This window comes from Phanerochaete carnosa (assembly GCF_000300595.1).
Source record: "Phanerochaete carnosa HHB-10118-sp unplaced genomic scaffold PHACAscaffold_8, whole genome shotgun sequence".
Taxonomy (NCBI): Eukaryota; Fungi; Basidiomycota; class Agaricomycetes; order Polyporales; family Phanerochaetaceae; genus Phanerochaete; species Phanerochaete carnosa.
In genome coordinates, this window is record NW_006767635.1 from 1322058 (window position 1) to 1331448 (window position 9391).

Here is a 9391-nt window from a genome sequence, read left to right on the forward strand (position 1 = left end):
GTATATACACAACCACTGTACCTAGCCAGATAGTGTATATACAAATCTTATACTAGGCTACTATTAGCATCCTTCTGAGGTATCATTTTGATGCAAGCACCAGGTGCCAGAATAAATGTAGTGAAAATGGCTGAAAAATGAATATATATTGTAAAATTTATACAATGACACAGACCCCAGAGTAAAATATGGTTAAGTCTTAGTAAAGTTCTATGCTGTATGATGTTTCTGTAACAAAATTACAGCATGGTAACAAAATTGGATGAATGAGCTGCAGTGACAACTACATTCATTACAAAATGAAGAGGTGTATGCCTATATTCTATAGACATCACCAGCAGCTGGAATATCTATAGTGGTATACTGAATGCATCTGCTAGTAAAAATTATTCTGTACAGCAAATTTTGTGTCTCTATTCCTGAGTACTGTGGAGATATAGATATACATATTTTCTTGGTAAAACAATACCAATGTAACTGTCTCCACAGCTCATTCATCCAATTTTGTTACCATGCTGTAATTTTGTTACAGAAACATCATACAGCATAGAACTTTACTAAGACTTAACCATATTTTACTCTGGGGTCTGTGTCATTGTATAAATTTTACAATATATATTCATTTTTCAGCCATTTTCACTACATTTATTCTGGCACCTGGTGCTTGCATCAAAATGATACCTCAGAAGGATGCTAATAGTAGCCTAGTATAAGATTTGTATATACACTATCTGGCTAGGTACAGTGGTTGTGTATATACGGAGGGATTATAACACCCCTTTGTAGTGTTGTGCGTTATTTTTGGCGGCCACTGTAGGCTTACAGCATAGGCGCGCTGCGCGCGGCGTAAGCAAAGGAGACCAACCAAGGAGAATGACGAAATAGGGGCGATCAAAAGGTATATAAGACGAGGGATAGGAGTAGTCTCGTTCCCTCTCTTCTGGAAGGTGTTCGCAGAGACCGCACGCAGTGCGGTCAGTAAGTAATGTTAAGTAGTCGTAGTAAGGAAGGGAATGAATACCTGTCAACGAGTTGTTATCAATTGAGCTGCAGAACATCTTCCGGCACCGTCTCTGCACGCCAATTCAAACTCCGTTTGTTATATGGCTTATAGTATTGATAACGGGGCCGGAATGTCTGGAACCGAGACTAGGATGGGAGAGGCCTGGAGCGAGTAAGACAGGGATAAGAAAATCGTTTCTTACTTTGAGGGCATCTGCATAATAATATAGTAATAGTAATATAGTAATATAGTAATATAGTGTAGGCTATGACATTTTCACCCTATTGAACGAGCCTCGTGCCTGCATGACGCAAACGCAAATTCGAATACCCCTGATGCATGACAAAAAATGAAAGAAATGCCGAGAACAATATCAATCAAATCCACTGCCTTCCGCTGCAGACTAAGAACAATTGGGAGCTAATCTTCAGCCGAAACCGGAATTGATGCAGTTAAATGAGCTTTGGCGAACCAGCGCCGCCATTGGCATGTATCGTGAGCTTTCCTGAACGTCATGTGTACCGTATTGAGGCTCAGCGTTCCAACGACGCGAATGTTTAATACACAGCGTTGTACCACTAACCTTGTCCCTCTGCCAAAGTCGCCATCGCCGATACTCGAGATTTAAACGCTTTGGTGTCTTATATGCCTGCGCCTGTGAGTCATTCATAGTATGTCTTTCAGACGATGAAGCCAAGGTTTGGTTTGCCGTTCCCGAAGTGCCTGAAGCGGCTTCGTCCTAGGATCATAGTGAGAAGGATGCGCGTATATCATTTTCCTCGCTATCTTCTGGACAAGGCTAATTCAGGTCGGATGATAGTTAGGTCGGTAGGCATAGAGAGCCTGGGTGAGATCGTCGAGAAATAGCCTCTGCAAGCGATCCCGTGCATAAAATCTGCTGGATTAACAACATGCTGAGAAGTCAGATGATGCGACTGCTCAATAAAACATGCAACTGAGGTCAATAACATCACGAGTCCAATATCATGCACTGTTAAAAGTGCTCTCCGTCCTACCTAAATATTGAGTAATGCGTATTAAAGAGCGGAATTACTCGAAATGAGCTCACAGCCCTACTCCGCATCCTCGCCTTCAGCAACGTCGGACACCGCTTCTGCCTCTTCGTCCTCTTCACCCTCGTCCTCTTCACCTTCCATATCAAACACTTGTAGCGCAGTGCCGTCTTCGCCCAGCACGCACACCACGCGCCGGCCCTTCCTGCCATTCGCGGCCAGTGCGACACTACCCTTCACGCAGCCTGCGAGTGTGCGTGACCGTACTACCCTAAGCGGGGTCGAGGGCATCTGTTGAAGACCGGAAATCAGGCATTCTCCGAGAAAGATGTGCACGTTATCACGTACCGCACCACTTTGGGCCAACCGCAGCACTCTGTCGATGAGCGCCTCGCGCGTACTGACTTCCTTTGTCTGGGCCTCCTGGATCTCATAAAACTTGACGGCGATGAAGCGTACCATCGCAAGCGTCGACTCGGCATTTGCTGCGATCCGCGAACGGAAAACGGCCACGATATGCGCGTCGTCGAAATACTCAGCGTCGAGCAACTCGACAGGCGTCACCGCGCCGTCCTCGTCCTCCACCTCGCAAGTCATGACGGCGAAGGTGGTCTTCCGGCTCGATTTGGAGTCGTAGACTGTTTTGAACAGGCATACTATGGAATCCGAGCTCGTCAGCGGAGGCTTCGGCGTGTAAAAACTGGACATACGGTAGCCAATCTGGTTCTCGGCTGGCGGAACGAACGCCGCCCAGAGCTGTAGCAATAGGTCTGGGCCCTACCCTGTTGCATGAGCTCCCCACTCGCCCGAGATGACATCGGGAGTAAGTTACCTGCAAACGGAGCCTCGTCCGCTCTCTGAGCCACTTCGGCCTGCGCGTCTCATCAACTTCTTCAATCTCCTCTGGCACAGGAGAGAGTTCGGCAGCACGCGTAACAGCGCAGCTAGCAGCCTGGAAGATATTACTGCAGCGTTGCGCGAGCTCGACCGCAAGCGCATCGAGGTTACGATCGAGAGAGGAGAGGTCTGGTGGGAGCGTGTCCTGTATATGGTGCCACTATGGTCAGCGCTATCTATGTCGTGTGCGGAGCGATACGCACCGGTGGCCATGTCAGACCATTTCTTTCCTCTCCAAGCTTCTGCCTCGCCTTCCTGAGAACCTCGTCCAAGCATTGTTTTTTCCCGCTGGTCACCCCTTTAGCAACTTCGACGTCTTCCCTAAATATCTCTGGTGCTCGTTCTCGTTCTCCCTGCAAAGCACGAGTGAATATAGGAATCTTCTGGACGGGCAGGTCCTTCATCAGACCAAAACTAGGCTTTAGAGGAAATTTTGGTGTGGGGCCGAGGAACCAGCGGTCGAGTGTGCTAGCGACGAGCCCGCGCTCCAGGTAGGCCGAGACGTCGAGGATGTCATGCTTTGGCGGCGGCGGGGTATATGTATCGTTGTGCAGGTTTGTTGCGCGGTTGCTCTCTAAGCATTTGCTAAGTCTACACGAAATTTGGCGGAAACCAGCGCACTCACCATACTTTATCCAAGCCATAAACTCCCGGAAGCGGCGTAGCTCGAGCCGCGCGGTCGACGCGAGCCATGTCGCACAGATGATTCCGCGCGCGGCGAGGTCCAATGAGGCGTTTACCTGTTCAATGTCGATCTGGCAGTACGCATACTGCGGTCTGAAAGAACAGGTGCATGAAGTCAGTAAATAGTTTGAACGTACAAACACTTCGCGTTGAGGAAGGTCATAAATGATACTTACAGCTGTACCCATCCCTGCACCTCCTGGAGCAATATGTGCATGCGTTGGAATGCTCGTGCGACGCGGCGGTTTGCGTAGTCGCGAAACTTGAAAAGCGCGTCCACCACAGTGTTTTCCCATTTCTGTAGGCCCTGAACGTCGAAGAACATGTAAGGCTCCGCAATTTTTATTTTTCAGAGAAGATGGTTGCGTACCCGTTCGGACATCTGTTCACCGCTTCCTAGATAGTCGCTCACACTTTCGCTTGCTCTCCCAGTGGCGAGGAGAACAGTGAGGTCCAGCAGACCATTTGGCTCTTCCACTATTCAGAAAACATCGTTAACTACCGCACTGCAAAAGCGCTACAGGCACCTACAGCCAAATTGTGACCGCTGCCGCCGCTCCAGCCCTTGCACCCAGTTCTGGCCCACCATCCGTGCACCAGGGTTCGCAGATGTGCCAAACCACGCATCGCGCAGCTCTTTCACAACACGCAGGATGTACCACGTGAGCGCACGCGTGCTTGATGCGGTCTGCGCGACGCGCCGCGGTAGCGGTGCAGCCATGGACGGCAGCGAAAGCCGCAAGGGGTGCAGCGTTGTTGCACGATATCCCGAGGAGGGCGCCAACAGAGAAGGATGGATAAAGTAGGTCATGTTGTCCATCTTATTCAGCTGGTTGATGGAGTGTACCGGGTGCGGTAGAAGTATTGAGCCAAGAGGATAGCTCCCGTCGAGCCATGCATAGATTCTGCATTCACCGTCGTCCCGCTGTGCACCGGAAGAGACCGTGCAAACATAGAGGATGCTGTTGATGTTGCTGCTATCAACTTCGTCGAGCTCTTCACCAGGGCGTTTATTGTTTTTCGAGGCCGTGGATCTAGGTTGGATAGACGCCAGAAGGAGATCCTGAGGAAGGGTGGGCCAGGAAGATATGCTCTGCGGAAGAGAATCGGAAGCCGGCGTGGCCGTTCGTGTACGAGAGAAGGCGAAGAGGTCTGCTGAGCTGGTAGACTTATGAATGACTGCCTTCAGCAAGCAATGACACTACTTACGACAGGCGGTCAGAGTCGTCAGGTAGTGCATCGAGCAGTGGTTGCGTTTTCAGAATGGAGTGGGCAGAGCCTGTCTGGAGCTTGGTTACGCCGCATGATCACGAACATAGATGACCAGACTCACGATAATGTCCTGACGTTTGAATATATCTGGGATGCCTGGTTTTGTCTCTTTGCGGTGCTCCTTATACCACCATATATGCGTCAACTCCTGCGAATTTCCCGGTATGGACTTCGTAACATCAAGTTTTCTCTCTTCTCGACCGTCTTGAATCGAATGCAAGGTAACGAGAGGCGGATGATGCGCCGCCGCTATGTGCAAGTCTATAAGGCCACCGCTGAGTTTAGCTCAGACAATAGTCTGCTGCATGTCTGTAGAGGGAAGGACTGACTGTCTGGACTCCAAGAGATATCCACTATCCTGCTCCGCGTTGAGCCTTCCACAACGTCAGAGTGCACGTCCACTTCCCATATCTTTGTTCCTTGCATCTTCCAAAGACTAAGGCGATCCTTGCCTGCTACGTTTGTTATTAGAGCCAAGAGATCTTTGTCCGGACACCATGAAGAGGGTAGAGCGCGTGCTTCGGCGGGGAAGGAGACGTTCGCGATGCAGGCGAATGCTCGCGAGGGTGGCATGATCGGGTGATGTGTACGGGGGACGCCAGCTAGTAATGACTGTTTGTGAATTCTTGCGGCAATCAAGGCCAGGTTTATTCGGGGAAAGCGGTGAATGAAGCTCGGAGGGCGTGTTTCCGTACTCGGAGTCGAGTGCGACGTACTACGCAATAAGTTGTTACAACTCCCAATCCGAGACTACCACGGGGAGTATACTCAGACTTACAGGCACTCAGAGAAAGAGCCTTGTCCACGAGTCCTGGGCCTGGACTCAAGCCCGAGGATGCACGGCGACGCGGTAGTGCTGGAAGCTGACCGCAAGGCACGGTGCCCGGTACTTGACGCTGCTTACGTAAGACGCGAATAGAGCACGTGAGGTCAGCACTGTAGCGGTAACGCCCGTTGCCAACACGGCTGGGTATATCCTATATCCGTTCTCTTCACTGCTTGAGCTCCTTAACAGGCCACGTCGTAGGAGTGTACAAGGTTACAATCAATTTATCACCACTGGAGCTAGCGAATAATGAGACGCAAGCGATAACTTCAAGCTCGAGTTCAGCTTGCAATGCTCGTAGCTCTGAGCAGATACCGGGATGCCTCCAGGAATGACCGTTTTACACGATTTGCCGCGGAGACCTCGCGCACCGCCTCCTTGGGGTTGTATTTGGTTTTGCTGGTAGGGAGTGCCACGAATGCTGGGAGACGTGTTTGCTTACAGCCCGTTAACATTATCGCAATACCAACGTATTGTAATCTCTACTTCTTCCGATAATCTCAGCGATCTGTGTTCTCTTGCCAGAGTCGTGGTAGGTCGGCAGGGTTAGACCCTTCGAGCACATTCCCGAGCTGACTCGATCCGACAGCTTTGACTTGAGGCACATGCGGTCCACTCAGGATGCTCCGCCTCAGCTCTATCCCAGTCACAGTCCCTGGCACATCATTCATATTGTTATCGCCTTAGTCCTATGACTGTCGAACCTGTGCGTCCGCCATCACTGTCATGACGGGCGACTATGAGCGCAACCGGTGCACTTGGTGCCTGGATGACTGCTGCGTTTCCTCATCTCCGCCCTTCACGGCCAGACGGTACCCCCCAGATCGCAGATTACTGCCCCGCCCCGCCTGGACTTCCTGTGGCACTTGCCATTTCAGGACCATATATGGCTGATAAGGCTCGGACCTGGGGGCGCAGAATACCACCCAACTGAATTGGCGGCAGTTCTGCACTCGGCGTGTACAGCCAGCAGGCCGTATCATACCTGACAAACGTACTCGTAGTTGAGGAGCCTGCGGTATTTAATCCTCAAAACTGCTGCCCAGGAGCGTATCATATAACCTGACCTCTCCTCAACCGAGTGCTCATCTACACTGCGAAACGTACCTTCAGATGGGCATGAGCAATCAGTCCTGCTACCCTCTCATATTTGCTGTAAGTATATTTCGACACCGAAAAGTGGGCTGATGCCCAACCTCTACCTCTAGGTCTGGGCAGCAGCCTGCGTCGCCGACGCTTGGTGGATCTACTACTACGTTCAAGACTCAATAAACCCTGTCCCGTACAATGCCACAGACCGCTCCGCGTCCGCCTTCGAAGGCTTTACGGCTATGATGTTCATCTTTGGCTTTTTCTTAAGCTGCTTCAACGGCATATGGGCATATGGCTACCTGTGCTGGGCATGCGGCGACGGCTGGCGCCGGTCCGGCTCGGGAAATCTCTTGGTTACACTATTCAGTCTGTTCATCGCCGCCCCCGTACTGGCCTTTTCAGTTATTATGCCCTTCTTTGGCGGATGGATCGTCGTGCCAATTATGCAGAAGGTGTGTTGACTCCCTCCAGGTCTACGGCACTGTGAGCTGACTACTATCTTTAGTATGCCTGGGATCATTACTGTGATTCATTCCCTGCCTTCGCCATCTTGGACGCCCGGTCGTACAATGACCCAAGCTACACCGTGAACGTTGCTTACTTCTTCATGAACCAGCCCTCTGCAGGGTCACCGACCCAACTCTTTACCTATGAGATCGCGAACACAGACGGCGGGGACAATTGGCGCTTCAGCCTGCGCTCTTGGGACACGGCCCAATCGTCCATCCCCCTCGACTTCTACCCTACGCTGCAGGCTGTGCACTACAATTTTTACCAGCTCACCATTGACGGAAACTGCACGCTCTCCGCAAATGCAAGTGCGGCAGGCAACACGGTGGACAACACGGCGACGGTGCCATGCATGACAGGCACATTTGACCCTAGCGCGCACCTCCATTTTAACATCACCTCAGCCGTCCCGCTCAACAGCACGCTTGTGTCGTCGTACCCCGCCGCAGTGCCGAATGCGACCTCGAACCTCACAATCCGCGACAGTAATTGGGACTTCGGCAAATACGCGCCCGCGCTCGCGCTACAAGAGCTGCAACCAGATGGGCAGCTCGGGCACCTCATCCTCAAGACTACGGTCACGGCTCCACATGACAGCACCGAGCTCAAGGTGTGTGTCGCTGGACCTGAGGGCAGGCAGGGCGCGGCGGTCCAACCAGAGGTGTTCGCGCCCCTCGGGTTGGTGCTCATGCGCCAAGCGGACTATGCACTGTACAGCACGCAGCCGAGCAGCGACTGAGCTGGGCAAGTTATTCACATGTGGCTGTAATTGTACTCTAATCCTTTAATCCTTAAACAGACAGCTCTTTCTCACTCTTTCCTCTCTCATGCATTCCTACTGGACGTACATGGACTAGCCTGGTATTACAGGAATAAATTGTATTTTACTTTCTTGAGACATTCTAGTATAGTGCAATATGAAAATCTTTGACAAATGGTGAGCCGATGTCTGAGCCGTCTCCCTTACAGTCCCACTGGTCGCCCACTAGTATGCGCTCTAGTTTGGCATGCACTTTCCAAGTCGTTCGCCGCGCATGCCTGCAGGCCCAACGTCTGCATCTCACCAGCGTAGTCAACAATGAGCCTACTGTAGGCGCAGCACACTAATGTTCTGCATGCAATGTATGGCACACTGAGCACAATGCGGTGGTCAAGCAGAATATGTGTCAGGAAGGGCACGATCGCTGTTGCCCTGGACATCCAGACGATGACTCGACAGCACATAACGAGAAATGCTACCAAAGCATGAGCTTGTGTGACAGGCGATTTGCCAACCCGTATAGAGAAGCGCGTTGCGTTTAAGCTCGAGCCCTCTACTCACCTGCCGACTTGTTAAAACTTGAAAGTCCCAGTCAGGAGCTTAGCAGTGGTTCAGAAGAGACATGCTGACTAAATGGAGAGTTCCAAGACATCTAGACGCCTTGGCCCTCGACAAAAACAAAAACAATGTCGACATATTCCCGAGTTCACGGTTCTGTGAATCTCCTTGCGCCCTCAGGTCTTGAATTTACCTGGGGAGTATTGACACGGACAATTCATTTCTGACCGTAGTACAAGCACTCAGGCCTTCAGGCCTCATATAACAGTAGTCTTTTTACGGGTCTTTATAACCAAGCGAGAAAGGAAGGACCGAAGGGCAAATTCCGCTTCCTGAGCTATATACAGTGGCCGCCAAAAATAACGCACAACACTACAAAGGGGTGTTATAATCCCTCCGTATATACACAACCACTGTACCTAGCCAGATAGTGTATATACAAATCTTATACTAGGCTACTATTAGCATCCTTCTGAGGTATCATTTTGATGCAAGCACCAGGTGCCAGAATAAATGTAGTGAAAATGGCTGAAAAATGAATATATATTGTAAAATTTATACAATGACACAGACCCCAGAGTAAAATATGGTTAAGTCTTAGTAAAGTTCTATGCTGTATGATGTTTCTGTAACAAAATTACAGCATGGTAACAAAATTGGATGAATGAGCTGCAGTGACAACTACATTCATTACAAAATGAAGAGGTGTATGCCTATATTCTATAGACATCACCAGCAGCTGGAATATCTATAGTGGTATACTGAATGCATCTGCT

The 9391-nt window shown here is 50.5% G+C and overlaps 2 protein-coding genes across 2 annotated transcripts; one reads left to right on the forward strand and one right to left on the reverse strand.

The window, feature by feature from the left end:
- Nucleotides 1-1816: 1816 nt before the first annotated feature.
- PHACADRAFT_261151 (uncharacterized protein) lies at nucleotides 1817-5356 on the reverse strand. Its single transcript, XM_007398888.1, has 13 exons — nucleotides 5199-5356; nucleotides 4931-5130; nucleotides 4807-4880; nucleotides 4129-4757; nucleotides 3968-4074; nucleotides 3774-3904; nucleotides 3539-3690; nucleotides 3117-3487; nucleotides 2849-3058; nucleotides 2727-2793; nucleotides 2365-2672; nucleotides 2073-2307; nucleotides 1817-2015 (listed from the first exon to the last, which is right to left on the reverse strand). The coding sequence occupies exons 1-12, from the start codon at nucleotides 5293-5295 to the stop codon at nucleotides 2077-2079; spliced, it is 2577 nt and encodes an 858-aa protein (XP_007398950.1). The 5' UTR covers nucleotides 5296-5356; the 3' UTR covers nucleotides 1817-2015; nucleotides 2073-2076.
- A 923-nt stretch (nucleotides 5357-6279) lies between these two features.
- On the forward strand, nucleotides 6280-8234 carry PHACADRAFT_126580 (uncharacterized protein). The gene is made up of 2 exons (XM_007398889.1): nucleotides 6280-7239; nucleotides 7293-8234. Exons 1-2 carry the CDS (start codon nucleotides 7027-7029, stop codon nucleotides 8034-8036), a joined length of 957 nt encoding a protein of 318 aa, XP_007398951.1. The 5' UTR covers nucleotides 6280-7026; the 3' UTR covers nucleotides 8037-8234.
- Nucleotides 8235-9391: the final 1157 nt, after the last annotated feature.

What these genes read in the sequence shown, in the direction of transcription:
- PHACADRAFT_261151 (XM_007398888.1), bottom strand. Translation starts at nt 5,295, where the DNA reads ATGCAAGGAACAAAGATATGGGAAGTGGACGTGCACTCTGACGTTGTG. An exon ending in GTGCAGGGATGGGTACAGCT is followed by an intron (nt 3,691 to 3,773) that starts GTAAGTATCATT and finishes CTGTTCTTTCAG; the next exon opens with ACCGCAGTATGCGTACTGCC. An exon ending in GGACGAGGCTCCGTTTGCAG is followed by an intron (nt 2,794 to 2,848) that starts GTAACTTACTCC and finishes GCAACAGGGTAG; the next exon opens with GGCCCAGACCTATTGCTACA.
- PHACADRAFT_126580 (XM_007398889.1), top strand. Translation starts at nt 7,027, where the DNA reads ATGATGTTCATCTTTGGCTTTTTCTTAAGCTGCTTCAACGGCATATGG. An exon ending in TCGTGCCAATTATGCAGAAG is followed by an intron (nt 7,240 to 7,292) that starts GTGTGTTGACTC and finishes TACTATCTTTAG; the next exon opens with TATGCCTGGGATCATTACTG.